Source organism: Hibiscus syriacus, unplaced genomic scaffold (genome assembly GCF_006381635.1).
Source record: "Hibiscus syriacus cultivar Baekdansim isolate YM2019G1 unplaced genomic scaffold, ASM638163v2 tig00110893_pilon, whole genome shotgun sequence".
NCBI classification, from domain to species: domain Eukaryota; kingdom Viridiplantae; phylum Streptophyta; class Magnoliopsida; order Malvales; family Malvaceae; genus Hibiscus; species Hibiscus syriacus.
Window position 1 is genome coordinate 2638226 of NW_024062901.1, and position 23577 is coordinate 2661802.

General features: G+C 34.0%; 1 protein-coding gene across 1 annotated transcript; it reads left to right on the top strand.

Annotated features, from left to right (window-relative positions):
• Positions 1 to 8416: 8416 nt before the first annotated feature.
• Positions 8417 to 20896, top strand: LOC120145063 (separase-like). The gene is made up of 27 exons (XM_039158966.1): positions 8417 to 9075; positions 9160 to 9337; positions 9417 to 9524; positions 10122 to 10256; positions 10363 to 10805; positions 11240 to 11348; positions 11461 to 11586; positions 11850 to 12140; positions 12214 to 12330; positions 12426 to 12647; positions 12770 to 12880; positions 13021 to 13167; positions 13264 to 13632; positions 13730 to 13819; positions 14007 to 14261; positions 14360 to 14483; positions 14588 to 15361; positions 15997 to 16234; positions 16459 to 16561; positions 17171 to 17365; positions 17885 to 17937; positions 18063 to 18292; positions 18389 to 18647; positions 18873 to 19260; positions 19847 to 20086; positions 20191 to 20278; positions 20365 to 20896. The coding sequence occupies exons 1-27, from the start codon at positions 8456 to 8458 to the stop codon at positions 20886 to 20888; spliced, it is 6537 nt and encodes a 2178-aa protein (XP_039014897.1). The 5' UTR covers positions 8417 to 8455; the 3' UTR covers positions 20889 to 20896.
• The last annotated feature ends 2681 nt before the right edge of the window (positions 20897 to 23577 follow it).

Consider the following 23577-nt stretch of genomic DNA (forward strand, 5'->3'; position numbering starts at 1 on the left):
ATATTGATCAAATGATATTATTTTAGTATTTATATATATATTTTTTGTGATTTTTAGGTAGAATTCCTATATTTCAGATAAATTCTTATAGAAAAAAAAAATTATACAACAAAATTATCTACTTAATGTTAATTTTTTTTAATTTTTTTAATTAATATAAGTGTCACTTTTAATATTGTGCAACCCCTACAAAAATTATAAGAATTTTTTTTGTATAATCCCTTAATTTTTGTTCTGTGTCTGCCCTGACTACGACTGATGTGTAGCTACATCCGTCGCATCGTCTCACGTCCCCAAACTAAATCACTTTACTATTCCAGCGGTGAAAACCGCTTACTTACCATCCCCACCGCCGATAACTACACCACCACACTTACACTTCCTTCCCTCACCACTCACCTCTCCTGATTCAATACCAAGGTCATAAAAACAAACTTGGGTCTTCATTGTCTAGTTCGATTGGAGGCAAACTAGACAAGGAAAGCGAAGAAGAAATAAAACCAAAAGAAGAAGAAGTTTCCAAAGGAATGGACTCAGCTTGTTCACCACTTTCACCTCCAAACCCCTCTCTTGTACTGCTTAAAGCATCAACAAACCAACTCTCTCGTTTTGGATGAGTCAACTCAGTTTTATTGCCATTGCCAACTGGAAAAAGTGATTTGGAGATCATATTCGATCGAGACAAAAATGAGCGAGTCGAGGTCGTGATTTGGAAGTTGGTATTTGAGAGTAAATGGGATGGTGAGGCGGAGAAAGGTGGAGACGTGGGTGGTAAGGGAAGAAAGTGTAAGTGTGATGGTGTAGTTGTCGGTGGTGGGATGGTAAGTAAGCGGTTTTCACCGCCGGAATAGTAAAGTGATTTGGTTTGGGGAGTGAGACAATGCGGCCGCTGTAGCTACACATCAGTCGTAGCCTAGGGGCATAGGAAGGTGGTAGATCCATGGCTTAAAATGATGAACAGGAGGAGGATGATGAGATTAACGGAGTGATTAAAATGTAAGCGTTTTAAAAGTTTAGAAATTATTTATATATTTTACGTTAAAAAATATATCATGTGACATTTTTAATTGGTTAACAGTTAAATTTAACGATCGTCACGATTGGATTAATTTTGAGTTAAGGAATAAAATATTAAATATTAAATTAAAATAAAATAAACGTAAAAAACTAAATTAAAAAATGATATAGATTGAACATCTTTTGTATATTTAATCTTAAATCTTACAAGTAGTATATACGTGTGGATTATAATTTTAAATTAACTAATACAACATATAAATAAAATTATGAATAAAATCAATCTTTGTCACAATTTTATTAGTTGAGGTAATCGAGAACCCATCACTTCTCGAAGGTGATGATAAATGAAGAAAAAAAGAAAAAAATAGTAATAGTTGGCCCGACCCAAATTAGTTTCTTTAATCAGACGGAAATAATATTATCCTCGAATTATACTTAATTATAGGGCTGAGGAAAAATAACTATGTCCTGCGAATCGGAAAGAATCATTAATCTATTTAAAACAAAAAAAACTAGAAGGAACACATCAGATCTTATTTCAGCACTCGTATAGTTTCTAGTGAATAAACTAAGTACAGAAGAATTGTTTGCCATGGGAGGTGTGCGAGCACAAGAAGGCCCCTGAGCAACTGCTTCAGCCATATTAAGGCTCGTCGCTGTAATTGGAGTTGAGCCTGCAGAAGCATTTAGTGAAGCAACTGCCACACCTCTGCCACTGCTTCCCACACCCACAGAAATGTCTGCAAGAGCTGATGTCCTGCCAGTGCCAGGTTTGATCCCCAAGGGAAAGCTCTGCCCAGGATTACTCAAACCAGGAGATGAAACTCTTCCTACCCAAGTTGTCTTTCTTCAGCACCAAGTGAAGGAAAATCATGTTCGAACGTGGATTTATTACTCAAGCCAGGAGATGAAGTGCTTCCTATTTCAGACCCCACCGGTCTTTCTTCAGCACCAAGCGAAGGAAAATCACGTTCAAATGCAAATTTATCATGGATAGATGTGCTGATCTTACCATTACCACTGTCATGATGGCTTTTTCTGTTGCTACTAGATTCATTTGTCACTTTCCTTGGCCATCTGTCACTGTGCTTGCCAATTACCATAGACTGTTACGCTGTAAGACATCCTTCTCAGATATGCTTGGCAGCAGGTTATCCAGAGAATCAGAATAGTTTCGGTTCCTAAGAACAGCATTCTTCCAGTCATGATAACCATTAGTAAATTTTTCCCAATCCCTTTCCCGGTTGCCTTTAGCAAAATTGCTATAAGCCAGTGAGTCAGAAGATCCTTTTCTACTAGAACTCCTCCTAGAATAGACATAAGAGGGCCTATCCAAACCAGATGCCCATTCTATATCACTATCACTGTCAACAAACAACTTATTTCTGGCATGCTTCAATGCAGAATGATTTTATATGGGGGGAAAAAAGAATCGAAGATTAGAAATTATAAATTTATTTTCAATTTTGCATGAAAAGAATTACAAGAAGATAAATCTCAAATTTTGCTAACTGTCAACAGTGCCATCAGAAACTAGGCAAACAAGTTGCAGGCAACTACAGAGAAAAACAACAACTTTTAGACCCACCTCTAAATATAAAATAAAGAAGAAACTTTACAATAATTACAATAATGTTCTTTTTTTTCAAGCAAAATGAAGTTGCAGGCAACTACATAGGGAAAAAAATAACAGTAAGACATCCCCCGCTCTTCAACCATTCTGGTATCATTGAAGGCTCATTCTTTCCATAACTCTCACAAAACATGATCATAAAGAAAAAAAATTCAAATTCTGTTTCTCTATTTCCAGGTTAAACTTCTCAAATTCCAAAAATGTTATGCTCCCTTAAATCCAGTTTCACCCATCAAATACCTTAACTTGTACTTCAAAGTTTCTAACTATTAAAACCAAAATTTCGCAATTTCAGAATTCTTTTCTTTACACTGTAACTAAGTTTGTCCTTCGTGTTCCTCCTATACAATATACACTTTCAAGGTTATCAAACAAGCCAATCAAGTCAATAATTCAAAGAAACTATGATCATGGCATTGCTGAGTAATAAAATATACTTGAAGATTTTCCAAAAATTCTTCTAAAAACGGTAACACTCAAAACAAGAACTTCTGCAATTCAAATGACCCGGTTATTTCCTCCCTTTATATTCCTATTCCAAATTCAATATAAGGGCTGCTTCTAGAGTGCTTCAAAACCAGACAAGAACAAACTAAGAAGACCAAGACCTCCACATGTCTAAGATGACAGTTCTATCATTTCAACAAGAAAGTACAAAACGAGACGGCTTTGAATGAAGAACCTAGACCCAATATTGTAAATAACTAGAAATTTTGAACCCTAAAATATTCATATCCCTTCATCAAACCCTCTGAAAAAACAGGTTCTCTCTCTCTCTCTCTCTCTCTCTCTCTCTCTCTATTTCCTACTATGAACAGTTCAGTAACAAAGTGAAAGGAAAAGAAAATTCTCAGATTATCATAAGGATTATCAGTCGCTAACAATCTAAATCAGATTAAAAAAAGTAAAGATAATCTCAATCGTACGGCTATCGAGGCTACGTCGTCCCTCAATTCTCTTGGTGTTCGCAATTCAGGGAATCAAATTTTAAAAAAACTATCAGAAAACCAGGAGGAAAAAATAAGGAAGGAAAAAGTTAGTCAAATTAACAGCTTTGTTCGCCTTTGTTTTAATTTCCATTTTAAGTTTTAGAATTAGTTTTCAAAATGAGTTTTTCTTGAAGGTAGGATGAATGCTAGTTGTTTCAAGAGGTGTTTTAACAGCCAAAGGCAGTAAGGTAATATACTTATAGTTTTTTCATACTAAATGTAGATCATGAAAAATTAAAATGTGTTAGAAAGTTAAGTTTAAAGCTTGTTTAACAATTTCTATGTTATAAGCATGTTATAAAGTTTTATTTATGATCCTTGTATTTACATAAAACTTTAACCATGTTTGAAGATCTCACTAAGGTCTTTGGGATTGAAAAATAGACTTTTTAGTACTTGTTTTATGACTTTTGCAGTTAGAGTATCGATACTATAGGGATAGTATCGATATTTGTTTTTCATTTTGGGCAGATTCGTGAGTTTATAGGTAAGAGTATCGAAACTTTGGGTTATAATTTCGAAACTTCCATAAAATTTCAAAACTAGGAAGAACAAAATGTTTAAAAGTATCGTTACTTATATAAAGTATCAAAACTTTTGCAGAAGTCTATTTTGGTCAAAACGTTACCCGAGAGGCCCTAGACCCATAATATGACCATAAATTGGATCGAATAGGTGTAAAACACTAGAATAAGTGTTATAAAAGGTGTTTAAAGTTGGGTTAAAATGGATGAACTTATAGCTTTTTCATACCAAGTGTAGATCATGAAAAGTTAAAATGTGTTAGAAAGTTAAGTTTAAAGCTTGTTTAGCAATTTCCATGGTAGATTATTCATTTGTTGTTATAAGCATGGTATAAAGCCTTATTTATGCTCTTTATATTCACATAAAACTTTAAGCATGTTTGAAGACCTCACTAAGGTATTTGTGATTGAAAAATAGACTTTTTAGTACTTGTTTCATGACTTTTGCATGTAGAGTATCGATAGTATCGATATCTGTTCTTCGTTTTGGGCAGATTCGTGAGTTTCTAGGTAAGAGCATCGAAACTTTGGGTTATAATTTTGAAACTCCCATAAAGTTTCAAAACTAGGAAGAACATAATGTTTAAAAGTATCGTTACTTATATAAAGTATCGAAACTTTTGCAGAAGTCTATTTTGGTCAAAACGTTACCCGAGAGGCCCTAGACCCATAATATGACCATAAATGGAATCGAATAGGTGTAAAACACTAGAATAAGTGTTATAAAAGGTGTTTAAAGTTGGGTTAAAATGGATGAAATAGTTATAGGGGTATCGATACTACAGAGAGGGTATTGACGTTATAAGGACAATATCGATACTAAGGGTATGGTTTGAGCATTAAATCACGAGTAAGTGTAAAGGGCAAGCGAGGGTATCGATATTGTAAGGCCAATATCGATACCAATGTTGAGAAATGGGCTTTAAGTCAAAAGAAAATATAGAAGTAAGTGAGGTTTCCAAAAGCTTATAATTTCTCTCAAATAAGACTACAAGTGAGAACATTTATTATTGTTTAATTCAAACGTAGAAACGAGAATAAAGTATGGTGAAATAAGACTAGCTTTGTTTGAATGCTCAGGAAAATTACTTGGACACCCGAGTTCTTTTAGAAAAGATAGTAGAGTCGACAGTATAGATTCAGTCCGGATATCCTTAGGTAGGGCCGAAACCCTTATGACTAACTATGTTTGTCTAGGCTAGGGATGGCAACTCAACCCGAATCCGACGGGTTCCGACCCGACCCGACTCAATCGGGTCGGGTCGGGTTTTTTTTAAATGTACTGTTCGGGTCGGGTCGGGTTTAGGGTGAAAAAAATCCGACCCGACCCGACCCGAAAAATATATATAATTTTATCCTATATATTTAGGGATAATTACAATAATGTCCCTCCATATATAATTTTTTTCAATTAAGTCACTGTTTTCATTGAATAAATTTTTTTTTATTATTATTTCGGGTCGGGTCGGGTCGGGTTTCTAAGTCATATATTCGGGTCGGGTCGGGTCAGGTGAAACCTTAATTTCGTCGGGTCGGGTCGGGTCACGGGTGAAAAACCCTTTCTTCTCGGGTCGGGTCGGGTGGCCCAAAAACCCGACCCGACCCGACCCATTGCCATCCCTAGTCTAGGCCTTAACACTCTTTAGAAGAAATAGTGGGTTAGTAAGGGGTATGGTTTATGATGCAGAGACTTCTGGGGACCATATCAAGGGTAGACTAGAGGGATGTGTGAGCTCCAAGATAGAGAACCCTCAGTCGCACCATGATGTATACCATAGCTTAGAGAGTGAGTATTCGAGAATACTCACTAAAACAGTTTTAAAGCATACTAGCTTGGGCGCAAGGTCCAACACTCAAGGAGTGGGCTAGTGGAAAATAACATATAGCAGTAGACCTTATACCAGTAGACTTGATAGCTTGGGATTTCAGTGATGCAATTAGTATGTTTTAGCTGTTAGTGTGGCGTTGAGCTAAGATGTTTCCGAGGGCAGGTTAGTAGATAAAGTAATTGGGAAGCAGTAGATAGACCAAGGTTCAGACCAGTCTAGTGTAGATCAGATGTACGTCTCAACGTTTTTATTTGGGCATGTATATTTGTAAGCATTATTATTCAGTTGATTCGTAGATTCAGTAAAGTTGATCTGTAATATTTTTGAAGTGTAAATATTTTATTTTAGAACTCCTAAGTGAAAAGATTTTTATTATATTTCAGTTTATTTTATGGTTCTTTTAAAGCATTAGAAAGTAAGTTTAAAATTGGTTAGTCACTTCAGTGATTTCGTGTAGCACATTAAATCAGTCAACTGCGTGTCGTACCGTTGTAGGGTGTTACAATATGGAAACAATGAGATTAAATAATATATTTAATATAAAAATAAGTGTTTAAATTATATTTTTGTTTCAAAATAAGTGTTTAAATTCTTTTTCAATCAATTGAAGTGTTTAACGTTTTTAACATTATGTTTTTAGGAGTCTTGATTGTAATAACTGTTAAAATTTATAGTTAAATAACACATGTTGTTTTTATAAAATTTTAAAAATTTATTTATTTCTAAAAATAAAATATTATTAAAAATAAAAAATAATTCCTCCCCACACCATCCCCTCCCCCTCTTTCTCTGTATCCCCATGCAATCTTTTCAAACGACAAAAGACTAACGAAAGTGAAACAGTTGATTAACATCATTTTTAGATGTTCGGCCGATTACAGAAGTATAGAGTTTTTGGCTGTAGGTGGTTGGTAGGTCACACGTTATTTGGTGTTCGGACAATTGACAATATCAATCGAAGGTGATAAAAGAATTAAAATTAAGGTTTTAAAAGTTTGAGGTTTTTTTAAGATTGAGGAAATTTTGATTTTTTAAATTATATTTTTTGTCTTTCTATTTTAAATAAAAAATCTCAAAGTTATTAGAACATGAATACGTGACAGGTGACACTTAATATAAATTTTTAACGATATTTACGATTTGAATACCTAAAATGAATATGTTTGTAATGTTAGATATATTGATTGAACGAAAAAAATTTATGCATGTACATGAGAAAAATGGTATAATTTAAGCATTTATTTTCATATTAAACCTAAATAATAATTAAAAAAAAATGAGAAATGAAATTTATGTACACTTTCTTGTAAGGATGAGTAAAATTTGCCACGAAGAAAAATGTTTTTGTTGACTCGATTCGATTTAAATTAATTTGATTTATAATTATATAAATAATTTTGATTTTTAAAAAATTTAAATTTGAGTCAAGTTATAAAATAAAAGTTAAAAAATAACTTAATTTTTAATAATTATTTTCAAAGTTTGAGTCGAATCCTTCAATTCTATATGATATATGTACATCACATATAAAAAATATGAATATATATATATATATTGCATATGATTATAGAAAATCTTTTAAATTATAATTAAGTAATACAATAATATTATACATATTTTACAATTAAATTAAAATATAAATTTGAACAAATCGAATTGACTCCGGTAGAATTTTATAAACTCCGACTATATTTTTAAAAATATAATTTATCAACTCGAATAACTTAAAATCTTTTTGACTCAACACAACTCAACTCAATAAAAAACTCAGTCTTACATCCATCTCATGTTCTTTTTCTTAATTCACATGTTAGTACTTAAATTTCATCATTTTTTCTCATAATGATAAAAAATGTTGTATTTTTTTCATTTGAAATAATATATGGATTTTATTTTATTTTTAAATTGTTCAAACCATATCTTAGCCAATGACAACACACATTTTACAAATACATATGCTCTAACGTAGAATATTTAGAAATAACAACATTCTTTTTAACCATCGAAGTCGCTTAAAGTATCAATTTACTAGTTAAATTTATATTTTAGTCAAATTTTATTATTAATTCATTTATTATATATAAATGACATATTTAATAATTTTATTTTATTTATTATTTTTAATACTTTTTTATTTTTAAAATTTTCGTTACTAACTTAAATAGTAGTTAATAAATTCATTACGTCAAACGCCCATTCTTATCTTAACGTTGTTACCATATTGATAAATGAAATGAAATGTTGAAGTATTAAATTAGACATTAAAAATTAGGGATATCATATTAGAATATTTTATAAAGTAGAGGGGGCAAACCTGCTATTACCTCTCACCCTATATTTACTTTACATTCCAAATGGGAAAAATATTTGAACATCCTTTAAGCGGGCTTTCTCTTTCTTATACGCTTTTCCCCCAAAATTTTATTCCTATCTTCGAACCTTTTTCCATTTTCATTCTCAATGGCCACTCCAACTGAATCGTCCATCCTCTCCGATCTACAGACCGCCGGCGATTCCAAAATCATCCACTCACTGGTCTCTGACTACCTACGTCCCATCTACACTCTCGCGAATTCCAAAAAGAAGAAACCCGACGAAGCCGCCGTCCGCTCGCTCGCCAAACAGTTCTTGTCCTTCATTTCCAAATCCTTCCCGATAATCTACAAGCGCATCTACATACAAAACCCTACCGAACAACAGAAATCCTCTCTCGGTGATTTCTTCGAGACTTACCGACTTTGCATAACATGTCTTGAGTTCGTCTCTTCGCAGATAGCCGGCGGCGCGCACTTGGTTCAGATCCAGAGGTTGAAGCTCGTTTACTGTTTGCATTCCTGGGGACGGTACGATGATGGAGAGAGCGAAGCACTCAGGGTTTTGGAGAGGCTTAGAGGGGAAGCTAAGTCAAAAGGTGAAGTTGTTCCGAATATCGATGTTGCTGGCGGAGATTCGAAGTTTGGATCTATTGTGGTCGAAGCAGTGGCTTCTGTAGTGAAAAATGTGGCCATGGGACACAGTAAAGATTATGGGAAATATGAAAGGGTTCTTGCTTTGGTGGAACAAGTGAGGCCTTGGTGCAGGTATTGAATTTCTTGATTTACTTAAATACTTTCGCGAAATGATTTGCTTATTTATTGTTTTTTTGTGTGTGTGAGTCTTTACAGGGCATTAGACTCCGACGTTGTTGAGAAATCGCACAATGTTCTTGTTACTTTTCTGGGCAGATGCTGTCGGTTTTTGGTTGAGGAGATTAATCATTTTGGCTTGGAGTTGGTACGACGGTTTTGCATTGAATGTTTGGCCGAGTATGCTAGGTCAATGATGAAGGATCAAGTTTATAAGGTATACGCTTTTACTTAATATTTAGCCAAACATACATGTTTATTGTTTTTTTTAAATCTTCTAATTTTTACATTTGCAGTTTACCCGCAGAATATGTTCCTCATTGTTCTCGCTAGAGAGAACCAATAGCTCAGTTCAGATTGCCTTAGTAACGTTTTTGTTAGCATCCACGTCCCGTGAATGCAAGGTAAGATAGACTATATAACGTTTTAGAATGGTTGAGGAATATGTGGAATAAGTCATTTAGCTTCAACAATTCTAGGATTTTTGTATGCGTGCAAGTTTTGACTATAAATTCATGTTCCAGCCAATAGTTCCCCAACACCAATGCTGATAGTAGTGTCACATGATAGTAACGTTATAAATATGTTTCTTGTTCGGAATGCTGATACCTGCATTCCTTCTGTACCCTTTTGAACCTTTCCAATTAAGCAGTTATTGTGCATCGTAAACTGGAATTTATGTATCAGCTTTTGAAACCATTACTTGAAGACCTATGATGCTGTTTTTGAAGGTGGTCTGTATGAATGATGGTGTCATTCTGTTTTGTTTACATATCATTGTTCTTTTTATTTGGCTTAGTCAATAATTTGAGATATACCAAATATTCTTCCTAAACTGCTACTAGTTATTCCACACATAATTTTGCTTTACTCGCTCATTTTTAACCTTTTCAGTTAGTTTTTTTAAATTATTTTAATGTATAATTTCAACCATCTTAGGGCTTCATAGCTGATGTATATTTCTTACATTGTGATTTATTTATTAACTTATTTGTTGGCAGGTTGATCTAGATAATAATGCAATAGAGTTTGTTGAACTTGTTGATTACTGTGCCTATAAATGTCGAGCTGCTGGTGCAACTTTTTGTAGCACTCTAGCGAAACATTTAAATGACATAGCAGGTGATTTTCGTGAGGTATGTTGCTTGACTTCAGCTTTTCTGCGGATTGGATTTGTACCTATTTTATTTATTTGGATAAGATGCCCTAAGTTATGTTATTAAATTTGGTAAAATTTCACAGGCTACAATCCCTGTTGATCTAATATTGAGGCTTTATGCAATTGGGCTAGATTTTTCTGAGCACAATGTTAAGCTGAAATATGATAATCGTACCACTTCCAAAGGTGCAGAAGATGATTCAGCTATTGATATTTTGGTTCTTGAAAGGGATAAGCTGCACACTTTGTCTGCTTTACTTGGAAATTTCTGTAGCACTGGCAAAGTTGAGACTAGCTTAGCATCTGACGTTGAATGTAAAAATTTTGTGGCCTGTGGAGAGAGAAAGGTTTATCTACTGATGTACCATAATACACTGAAATTCTTGTGTCAGCCGCTTGCTGAACTAGTAAATGCAGAGAAAAAACAGATACTTGCTGAAACCAAAGCTTCATCTGATTCTAGCAACCTTTGCATTATCCAGGACGCCTTTTATCAGTTCTGTGATAGTTTCTTCTCTCTTGAAAGGTAAGCCTATTTCTGTCTTGGATGGACTAATTTTGCTTTGTTATAACCAAATGTGATTACAATTACAATTTGACTTTGTAGTCAAAGGAGTGTTAATTTTTCTTTGTATCTAGGTGACTAAAGGACATAATCTTATGCCTTCTAAATATGACATTCTCTTTGCTTGTGTATGCTGATATTATTCTAATTATGCAACTTTAAAGAATTATGTACTTTTTGGGTCATTATTAGAAGGTTACAATATCAACCGATGATGTATCATCGTGTTTACGGATTTGAGTTGATACATGCCCAACTATGGATGATGTTGAATTTAGTCTAAATGGTAATAAAATTATTTGTAACATATTTTTTAAAATATATGGGAAATCATTATTTACATAAATCAGTTATGAATACAATGGTCGTCTAAATTTTCTTACTTACCCTTGCAGCTGTACATCTGAAGCAAAGGGAGAAGGATTTGATGATGATGAAGTGTTGGTACCCAGTATAATTGTGGCCGGATTTATTGTTTCCATCTGTACAAAGCTTAATATTCCGGTCAGTTAAACTTATCTGTACAAAACATGGTTAATTTATTGACTAATTTTGGATGAGATGATGTCTATTAAATTTCTACAGTTGCTGATTTGTTTTCCCTTTTATATTTCAGAAGAGTGTGGGTTACATTAAGCAAATAGTTGGCAGCAGTTGGATTCAATCTCAAGGGCTAAAATACGTCTATATCTCTCTATATAATATTGGTGTTCTTGTGTACAGAAATAAGCAGATTGAAGAGGTACTTAATCTTTGAAATTTGTGGATGTTAAGGCTATCGTATTATATAACAGTTCTTTTGCATGGTTGGTGAATCCTATTAGTTTTTAATTTCTAAATGAACCTATTTCATTTCTGTGTGATTGAAGCTATTTTCATGCATACTTATTTATGTTGGATCTGGCATCTGCATGTTGATGTTCATGTTTGGAAGCATCCTTGCCAGTTCATTTGCTTTGCGTCTAAGTTCCTTGTTCATATAAGTTATCAATCCAACCTTTGCAGGCATTGAAGGCTTTAAAACTTTCTCATAGAGCATCATGGACAAATATTCAGCTTCTCTGTGAGATGTATACTCAAAAGAAAAGTTCTGATGATCATTTGTCAGAAGATTCTATTAAAGATTTGGTTTCTGATGCATGTAGTAGAACTGCTTTTCTTTTGGAAGTTCTCCATGCATGTGGAAATCTTAAGGTGGAAAGAATTATTGTGGAGAGCCTTGAAAACTGGTCCACTCTTGAAAATTTGTTTAGACAGTTGTCAAGTCCTATGCCTTTGATAAGACAATGGGTTAAGGTATAATCTTCAAATCTCGGTCTGTTTTTCTGCATATTTTTGTTATGATGGCCAATTGTTCATTTGATTTCAGATACAATGTAAACTTCATAAAAACATGGATTTAGAGGATAGTGCTCCAACTTTATGTTGTATGCTGCTGTCTTCTTTGGAAGTGTCAAAGAGGGCAATTGGCAAAATTTTAGAGCAGGTTCATATCTGAAATTATTTTATTGGAAAAATAGCCCTTCTAGGTATTTTCTATTCTTCTTGCTTATGATCAATGAATGATTTTTCCAATTTCAGGAGCTTATTGCATATCAAGAAATGACTCATGTGTACCCAGATTTTTGTCAGAGAATGCAAATGAAAGTTATCGATTTACTTATGCAAGATGATTATGACATAAAAGATAATCCTTTACAGAGAGCAAAAATTTTAATTAGAAAGGGAAGAACACTAAGGGCTAATGGGATTGAAGCTTTAAATGACTGTATATGGTGCTTGTCTGAAGCTATATCTATTATGGTGAGGTTTTGAGTTCTGCATGGGATTGCTTCTTTATTTTTTTCCTATTGATATTAGTTGTAATTCTATTGCTTCTTTTTGGCGTTGAATCAAATCACAAACTTGAAGTATTTTTTAAACAGAAGAACTTTTATGGTGAAAAATGTAATGCTGGAACTCCAGCCTGCCATCAATTAGCTGCTGCGTATGGCTTACTTGCACTATGCACTCAGGAAGCTGAACCAAACTCCGAGGTATTTTTGTATAAAAAGGTCTCCAGATTTGACTAATTATTGCTTAGTCATTCTTTAGGCTTGACTATATGTTTTGGTCAATAATAGTGATAAATTTCAAAATTACTGACTGTTCATACTTTGTTTTCACCAAAAAACAGGAAGTTTATCAGCATATCTGTGCTGCCTTAAATCTTTGGTCAAGGATATTCATTCCTAATAGTTGTTTCATGGGCGATGAGCTCAAAATTGTGTCCGGAAACACACTGCAACTGCTATATAATATACTTGATTTGCTATCAGTGAAGGTGTGCTTATAGTTATGACTGACTTTATCTTTTAGTCATGAAAATCTATTAACTGTTTTACTTATGGTTGTTTCTTTCTTACCTTTTTATCTGCAGGGTTACACAAAATTACACTGCAACATATATAAACTGATAATGAGAATATACAAACTGAACAATGCAGAACTTGGAAAATGTGCAGCCAACCTCTGGGAGTGTAGGCGGCTTAGTCATGCACTCTGCGTTTCTCCGGTAAATGAGTCATTCATCACAAATTTATCTGAGCAGTGTGGAGAAAGTTCCAAAACTGTTGATTTCTGGATAAAATGTTTAAGTGGGTCCCAACCAGGGCTTATTGCGTTCCAACAGAACATCACATGCTTCTTTAACAATTGCATCCAAGGCTTGAAAAATGATGAAAGCAATTCACAATCAGCTGTGTCAGCTAACAATATAAATTTGGTTGTTTCTGAACTCATTGCAAGTGTAAGTCATGTCAGATTTCAAGTAAATGCTACAATTTTTATATAACTTTTTATACCATTGACTGAATTGATCAGTTATCTGTCTGCTGCTCTCATAGGATCCTGTGCGTAGTTATTCGCTCTTCCTTGCGGGGTATCTCTACTATGATTTGTGTGAAAGACACATCTCCAGTGGACGGTTATTTGAGGTTGATTTCAAATTTTGGCATGATCTAACATATTTTTTATCTCTTTCTTTAAATTTCCTTATCCTGTTACATTTTAATAAATTCAATTTTTTTTACCATGAAAATCTTACTCATGTTGTTACTTATTATGTTCATGTCTGATGTTGCTTATTATAATTTTCTTTTCTAATTACCATTTTTCTGCTAGGGTCTTTCATATGCAAAAGAAGCTTTTCGACTGCGGAGTCAACTTTTCAAAAGAAAATTTACATTCTCGATTAAGGAGGAATCTGGTGACAATTGTGAAATTGCTCAGAAGGCTATAAATGGTCCAAAGAATCTTCAAGTGCACAGAATAGTTGCTAGTGAAGTCTGGTCTTTTGACAGCTCTTCATCAAACCTGTGTAGCTGTTATCTTAGTCCATGGAACGTGCTTCAATGTTATCTTGAAAGCATTCTTCAGGTTAATTTTTTCTCTCTTACAGTCTGGTTTACTTCTCTACAATGTTTTACCCCTTTTAGGAATCTTTTTATTTTATTTGATCAACATACTATGTCCAGGTTGGATGTATTAATGAAATGGCTGGAAATGGGGTTGAGGCTGAATCTTTCCTATTATGGGGAAAAAGTATATCCTGTTCACAGAGCTTACCACTATTTGAAGCTACTTTTTCTTCTATCTTGGGTATAAAAGTCTTTTGCAGCTGTTATTTTGTGTCTCATTGATAATTGTTCATTCTTACAGTTGCAATGGTGATTTGCTTAAAGTTTACTTTCTGATGAAATTAGGGAAATTATATCGAAAGAAACAACTATGGAATTTTGCGGAGCAGGAACTGCAAGGTGCCAAAAGAATTCTGGTAGATAGTAGTAGCAGTTATTCCTGCATAAGATGCAGATTGATGTTGGAAGGTAATCTTGACCAGCAACTTGGTGATTTATTCCGTAATCTTTCAGATAGTGATGTCATAAATGACCCGAAAGAGAAATTATCTCATGCTGAAGTTTTGTATAAGTCAGCCCTTGAGAAATTAAATCATTCTCAGTGGAAAAATATCATTAGTGATGAAGAAAGTACGGAGGACCTGGTGATAAGAACTGCTATAATAAGTGGTGAATATGTTGCTGGCAATGCTGTTTCTAAACCAGATGCAATAGGTGCCAGAAAGGGTAGGAAAACTAAGAATGTATCCAAACCTGCGGTGAAGGAGCAACAAGTAATACCTGAACAAAGTTCAAGGGTAACTCGCTCTAGATATCGATCTACTCAAAACCAAAGCATTAGCAGTACTGGTGAAGTGCAAGTTGGGCGTTCAAAACACTCAAATGATAATGTTGTGTCCAAAGTCTCTGATACTTGTTGGGAAAAGGAGTCACCACTCTTGGGTAAAGAAAGCTATATGGATGAATCGAAAAGTGAAACTACATGCATTTGTAAGCGAACCAAGTGTTGGCAGTGCCTTCCTGCTGAGATTATGAAATCTGGGTTACTGATCAACTTCATAAATATCAAATGGGAGTATGCCCGCAGGAAACTTTTGGCGAGGATACTTACTGGTATAGGTATGGTTCAGTTGCCTTGGTATTATTTGATTGTGTATTTCAACACACATGCACGCCAACATATAAAAACTAGTAAGTTGGCCTATTAGGTGTCTTTCGATTTGAGATCATATTACTGTATATAAATTATTTGATATTAAGCTTTGTTTAATTCGAAGTGAAAAAGTAAAATATTTTATTCATTCAAAAGTCAAGTAAGCTGTAGTGGACATTCAGCGCTCTTATTGGAAAACACACTGAATGATAGGATCATACTCCGATCATCTGTCTCAAGACTTCCTTTTTGTAGGACAGACTGTATTGTAGCATTTTTGTTTTTTTATTGCACTCTGCTATTTACAATTTTTTTACAGTCTTTTAGTTGTTTTTCCAGGCCTTGTTTGAGTGAGGAAAAGGGTAGAGTAGCCATTAAATAATTCTTGTAAATATTTCCAAATATTTCCAAAATTAATACATTAGGGGAAGATCTATCATGAGAGTAGTTAGTTTAAAGCTTATGCTTGAAGAAAATATTTCTTTCTTATCAATTAAATGCACTCTTTATTATAAATGGTGTTCAGTTCAGTTCTCATTGATTAATGTAAAAACATACATTTACTTTATGCTTTCTTGCAATTTGGTTTTCATATTTTTAGGAAAATGCTTGGGGTATCGTGATCAGACACATGAAATACACAAAGTTATTTGGCAAAGCATATCTGTCCTAGTCAGCAGAAATGCGTATACACAGACTTGTTGCTCTGCTCGAGGATCTTTCTTTCTTGATTTGATTGGAAGGGAAATCATTGGAGATACTTTTGCTGTTGAACGTGCAGCAATCCTATACAGTATAGGTTGGATAACTGTGAAAAGCTTCCATTCCAAAGGTACCAGGTATGTGTGCTTGTATGTCTGTCACCTCTATACAGGTTCAATTAATAGTTGTCCTCTTTTATGTTGCAAGATACATATTTTAACCAATCTGCGTGTATTTATGTTTTCAAATTTACATGTATCTAAATAAATGAGGAATCTGGTACAATAGTAAATTATGAATTATGTCTTTTGTATTAATTACTTGTTCCTTTTCCTCTTTTCATGGTTTGTATTCTGAACAGGATTTTATGCTGTGATCTTTCCAAAGTTCAGTTATCAAAAATGATACACTGGCTGAAGCTAGCATTTGTACTCAGCTGTGAGGTTCCTCTACTTTTCAAAAAGGTTGAATTTTTTATTATTATTCTGATCTGTTCCTCATGCTTGCATAAGCTTAATATAGTCTTAGGTATAGTCTTATTTTAACTTGAGGATAGCATGTTCACTATTTTGACTGTTAATTTATGAGTAGTGCCAAACCTGTTTGAAATTTGGTGCCTTCTTCTTGTCACCTGATTAAATTACTTTTCCTAATTTTCTGATCTATAATAACATCAAACCAAATATCAGACAGTCTGACACATTAAACTACTTGAGACTGGTTACTTCTTCTAAAGGTATTTTTCATCCAAATTCAAATGAAATAAAAGTTAAGTTCACTCAAGTCAATGAAATTTCTCTTTAGAACTTTTGATTGACAGATTTCCTAACTCCTACCGAACTACATGGCTATAATGAAGGAAAATATTATCCAATTAAAATAAATTTGATTGATTACCACTTGTGATGTTTATCTCAAGGTACTTATTGTTTTTCCAGGAAGTTTCCTTGTAATTTCCATTTATTATATTTGCAGGTCGCTCCCAATAAATTTGTCCTCTTAACTGCTTTAACTTTTTATTCTCTCTTTTTTCTAATGCCCTGGCAGCTAAACTTTTATTTATTAACACTCAGGTTTCCAGATTGCTTTCTGCAGTATATCTGATTTCTGCCACTAATGAGCATTTCACTTTGCCATCTTGCAAAGCACTTTCTGAAAGTCATTGGGCTTCATATTTTCATCAAGCTTCACTTGGGACACATCTTAATAATCAATTCTTTCCTAGTACCTCTGGGAGATCTAATACTCAACATTTTGTAGATTCTGGGGTAAGCTTGCACACTTCATATTGTCTTTCCTTGGCATAATTTTCAAGATGATACAATATCATGAAAAGTTATTTGCCATAGGTCTATAGCTATATTATCTTCAGTTAATTCTTTCTCAGTTGAAATTTTAGTGCTTCCAAAAATTGTCTTCAAATGTCAAGGTATTTGACATACATGTTATAGTTGAATTGTATCACAGCCACACTCCGTAATGTTAAGAGGAAATGCCTTGCCCTAAATAGTCATTCTGAATTCGGGGTCGCCTTCATCTTTAATTATGATAGTAGCATTTTTAATTATGCTCTGGCGAATTCTGTTTCATTGGTACTAAGTGTTAATTTGTGGAGTCTTGCCAACTTTTCTGATTTGCTCTTTCTATCATCTATATTTATGTACTTCTGCAATTTTACCTTTCTTGATTATTGATGGTGGCACTTTTTTATTTCCTTCTGCAGATTAATATATTATTACACCTTCTATTTCAATTTTCTAATAGAGTTGTTGGACTTACATTTTCAGGACTTGCATGCAACTGGTTCATCTTGCCCACATACTGAGACATCCACCTTAAGGTTTCTGCTGCTACAAGTGAAAATTTATGAAGATTTACTAGCTTAGTTTCTCCTTACCCCATCAAGCCTCAATTTGTACGTACGAAAAAGAAATGTTATCCTTTCTTCTTTTTGTTCTGTTGCAGGCTTGCTCCGGAGTCAGTTGATGATCTTGAGCAATTTGTGATGAACTTTTATGAGGGCCTTCCTTCCACCACCATCATCTGTATAAGTTTGCTTGGCCATGCTTATACCAGCCTATTGCAAGAATTGCTACTTGACCCTTCTTCAATTCATGCATGGATGCTGTTGTCACGGCTGAATTCCAAGAATCAACCTATTGTTTTGCTTTTGCCTCTGGATTCAGTTTTAGAAGGTATTTCTTTGGTAGAAATTTTTATAATTAAAAATCATCAATATAATTATTGCGTATAACAACCTGGCGCTAAAAGAATCTGGAAAAAATATACAGAAGTTTCAGAAGATGCTGCTCCTAATGATGAGAATGCAAGAGCTTGCCAGGAATTACGTCAGCGGATGTATTCAGGTAAAAAGTGGCATTGTCCGTGGGGTTCCGCTGTGGTTGATAATGTAGCTCCAGCATTTAAAGTGATATTGGAAGAGAACTACGTGACATCTTCTGGCTGTCCTTTAGAAGATACTAAAAGTACTAGGTCTTTGTGGTGGACGATAAGAAAGAAGGTTGATCACCAACTTGGTAAGCTGTTGAGGTAGGGAATCTCTTTCGTCTGGTATTTGTTTATCCATTTTTGGCACAATTGTGATTGGGACTGGTCCACCAGTGGCCATTTCCATTGGTGCTCATAAGACTCGATTCAATTATTCTTCAACATCTCTTCTTTCTGGCACTTCTTGTAATATATGTATTTTCTGCATTTCCTGTTGGAATTGAGAACTGATGTATGAACTAATACTTGCATGGCCTGTTTTTCCAGTAATTTAGAAGATTCATGGTTGGGCCCATGGAAGCATGTGCTTCTCGGGGACTGTGTGGAGTGTGAAAATTTGAACACTGAGCATAAGAAGCTGGTGCGGAATCTGAAATCTAAATGCAAAATGGGCATAAACGAGAGTTACCTCAAACTTGTTCTTGGAGCTGCTAAGTTTGATATTGAAGAAGTGTGTCTCTCAAAGCAGTGTTTGCAAAAGGGATGCTACATTGGCATGCTTGAACATCACACAGAAGAAGATTGCGGATCTAATGACATTGATAACGTGTCTACATTGGCTTCTCGACTAATACATGAAGTGGCGAATGAGCTTCATTGGGAGGACACATTCTCTAGGGAACCAATAATTTTGATATTGGACTTGGATGTCCAGGTTGGTGAAATTGCTCTATTTTTTCTGTATTTATATTTAGGGTAAATTACAAATTCCATCACTAAACTTTATTCTCTCTCCTATTTTGCTCATTGAACTTTAAAAGTTTTCAATTTTTTCACTGAACTTAATATCTTGAGTTTTTGTGGTTACTCTGCCTTTAAATAGTTAACGGCGTTAAAACGATTCCGTTTTCAAAGAACAAAAATTTCACCAAAACAACGCCGTTTTGCTTCTATATAAAAGCCCATTTGTAACGCCATGAGTGAGGAAACGGCTGAGTGACCAAAAAAACTCAATGTATTAAGTTTAGTGAGGAAATTGAAAAGATTTAAAGTACAGTGAGTGAAATAGGAGAGAGTAAATTTCAGGTACCAAATGTGTAATTTACCCTTATTTTTATCTCAGGGCATATGAATATAGCATGAATTTTATCTTGGTTCAAGAAGATGGTTGTCCTTTAATAGAAATTTTTACACCACATCTTTTCTTTTGCCATCCTCTTGGTTTGATTGTTCCTTTCGCCTTTTGAAAGTCCATTTATCCCTTTTTATGGTAACAAACTGACCATACGAGGACTCTGCAGATGCTTCCCTGGGAAAGTATACCAATTCTAAGACAACAGGAGGTTTATCGAATGCCTTCTGTAGGCAGTATCTCCATTTTACTTGAGAGAAGTCGTCGTCATGATGAGTCACTTAGTAGGAATGCTGCTGTTGTCCCTCTAATAGATCCCTTGGACGCATTTTATTTGTTAAACCCCAGTGGTGATCTTAGAAGCACACAAGCTGAATTCGAGAACTGGTTTAGGGATCAGAAATTCGAGGTAATTTACCCCTTTCTCCTCTCATTACAATGATAGGAAAGCCATTTTTTTCTGTTACCTTATATCAGCTCATGTTAAAGTCATTTTCTTAATGATCCATATAGGGAAAGGCCGGGATTGTGCCTACAGCTGAAGAACTTGTTACAGCCTTGAAAAGTCATGACCTTTACTTATATTTCGGTCATGGAAGCGGTAAGCCGGTTACTCTTGTCATCTCCGATCGAATTTACCGGTGCATCGATTTTAGAAATGCATTTATGTGATTCCGGTTGGTACAGGAGAGCAATATGTTTCCAAAGATGACATTCAGGGACTGGAGAAGTGTGCTGCCTCAGTGTTAATGGGCTGCAGCAGTGGGTCACTGAGGCTTAACGGATGCTATGCTCCACGAGGTGTTTCACTATCCTATATACAAGCCGGTTCTCCCGTTACAATTGCCAACTTGTGGGAAGTAACAGACAAGGACATTGACCGGTTCGGGAAGGCCGTGCTCCATGCTTGGTTAAGAGAAAGAATGGATGTAGCAGAAGATTGTTCCCAGTGCAACCAACTATTGAAAGAATTCGAGGCGATGAAAATAAGGGGAGGCGGCCGTAAAGGCAATTCGAAAAAGAAAGGAGCAAGCAGCAATTTGGTCGAGACGGAAAACAATGGTTCAGCGGGTGATGTATGTGAACACAGGGCAATGATTGGGTCATTTGTTGGTAAGGCCAGAGAGAGTTGCACCCTCCCCTTCTTGAATGGGGCCGCACCAGTTTGTTATGGTGTCCCGACAGGCATTGTTCGAAAGAGACCACTGTAACCGTGTAATTGTACAGATCATTTCATCTAATATATACAAAAGAAAAAGAATGTAACTTTTGCATATGACACCGGGAGTAGCTTAAGAACATTTAAAATAGGAATTTCACGTTAGATTTACTCAACTGACTAGCTAGTAAAATTCTATTTGATTTAAAATATTTAATCTTTTCAAAATTTAAGTTAGCATTGAGTCGAATTTAAATTTATTAAGTTAGAACGATATTATTTGGGTCGTTAATGTCTTTATTTCCTTGATTCCTCCAACATTTCGAACGTATTTTTAAATAAATTAGACACATGCTCTTCAACTACTTTAGGATATATTTGTAACTTTAATTTGTCCTTTTAAGTGTAAATTTTATTCAATTTAACTTTCTAGTTGCGACCCATAACAATGAGTGTATCATCCTTATTAATATGAATCTTCCTTTTCAAATAAAAAAATCTAATTACAATTTTTTTTGTTAATTCTATCATTTTTTTACTCCTTTGTATTCCCACTAATATTGTCCTCAAAATCTATTTAAAAATAATATTATAAATATATTATATGATTTTAGATATTTGATTTATTAAATAATATTACATATCTTACTTAAAGCATAAAAAAGAATATGAAAACTGTGCATATTGTATATGGATAGAGATCCATTTAAATTAAGGGTAAATTATATCATTTCTCATTTAATTTTACTCTCTCCTATTTTACTTACTGTGCTTTTAAATTTTCTAATTTGCTTATTGAATTTTACAGATTGAATCATTTTGCTTACTCTGACGTTAACTTTTTAACGGTGTTATGACATAGCACAAGCATCAAAACGACATCGTTTTGAAAAGCTCAAATATACACCAAAACGACGTCGTTTCGATCCTCTTCTTTCCCTCATTTTCTCTCTATTTTGCAAAAAAAGGTGATCGGTTGTTGTTTCCGGCCATCACATCATTTTTCATTCCAACTATCGTCTATCATCATTGATGGTGGCCGTTCGATCTCAAAATTCATGGGTCGATTTGTCTTGACCCCTGAGTCCGAATCTGGTGGTTGTTTCACCGAAAATTGTTCCAAAATCCTTTAATCTTAACTGAAACGTTCCGACTTCCTCACTTTCAATCTTAATTCGTGGATTCAAAATGGAGGCCTGATCCAGACTCAATGTGTCGAGGTGAAACAAACCATGAAATTTGAGACCGAACGACCACCATCTACAATAGTTGGCGGTGGTGGTATGCGACCACCCTCTGTTTTTATTTTATAGTTAGGTGAGCAAAATAGGAAAGATAGTAAAATTCAGTGATGAATGATATAATTTATCATTTATATTTTTAATTATTTTATATTAAATAATAATAAAAATTGACACATCATCGCAATATTAGAGAGATAAAATGATTCAATATGTAAAATTCAATGAACAAATTAAAAAAAATTAAAAATACGATGAGTAAAATAGGGAAAAAAATTTAGTGAGGAACGATATAATTTACCCTTAAATTAAAATTAATTAATACCATAATATTATAAATAATTATATGTAAATGTTAAAACCTTTGACAAATAACTCAATTTTATAAAAAAAAGTTTAAAATGAGAAGTTGTAAATAATAAGCGCCAATGCCAAAATCTTTGTATCAAACAAATGACTCAACGAATAGGCATCTAAATGAACCGAATCAAACAAATACGAATGGGGTATGTTTATATTTGTTTATTTAATTTTAACTGAATAAATGAACGAAAACAAATATAAACAAATGAAATTTTTTTGTTCGTGTTCGTTCGTTAAGGAATGTAACTTATTTGTGTTCGTTCATTTAAATGATAAACGAACATTAACGAACGTAAACGAACACAATTGAACAAACATAAACGAACGTAAATGAACACAAATGAACGAATGTAAACGAACACAATAAACGAACATAAATGAAAATATTTTTTTCTTTCCTAACAATTTTAAGATTATATTTTATTTAATTGTTTTGAGTTTTTTTATTTCTTTTAAAACTAATTGAATTTTAAAATATTTATGGCATCAAATTAAAATTTATTAGGCTTTAATATTTTAAATGTGTCTAAAGAGATTGTGCTAAATATAAATGAACGCACATAAACGAACATATTACCAAACGTTCATAAGCGTAAATGAACGAACAAACCATCTGTTCATGTTTATTCATTTAATTAAACGAACACAAAATATTATTCATGTTCATTCGTTAAATAAATAAACGAACTTCCCACTGAACAGTTCGCTGAACGTTCGGTTCGTTCGGTGGAAAGAAACTTCACGCGACATGAAATTGATAGTGTGATTCACGGGGTCATTTAAACATAAGTACGCGGTGGATTTGAGAACAAGATAGCGTCTGAAAGACACGCTCCGTTGAAACTTTGGTCGATGAGTGATGATGACATTTTTTATGGCAAAAAGTCAGTCGAGGCCCCTGAACTTTTAAAAAAAATTAATATGACCCTATATTTTTTTAGATTAATGTGATCATTCAACTCAAAAAATAACTCAATTTGATCATTTGACTAATATTTTTCCGTCGTTGACCAACAGTTTCGTTACTTTCTGTTGATGTGACATATCAAGTAGTCCAATTCCTGTGTTTAGTGTTGTTTAAATTGAGTAAATTAAATCATTCATCACTCAATTATTCTCTTTTCCGTTTAGGTCACC

Coding starts and splice junctions, on each gene's coding strand:
- LOC120145063 (XM_039158966.1), top strand. CDS start 8,456: ATGGCCACTCCAACTGAATCGTCCATCCTCTCCGATCTACAGACCGCC. Junction 11,587..11,849: donor GAAATAAGCAGATTGAAGAG/GTACTTAATCTT, acceptor CAACCTTTGCAG/GCATTGAAGGCTTTAAAACT. Junction 12,648..12,769: donor CTGAAGCTATATCTATTATG/GTGAGGTTTTGA, acceptor TTTTTTAAACAG/AAGAACTTTTATGGTGAAAA.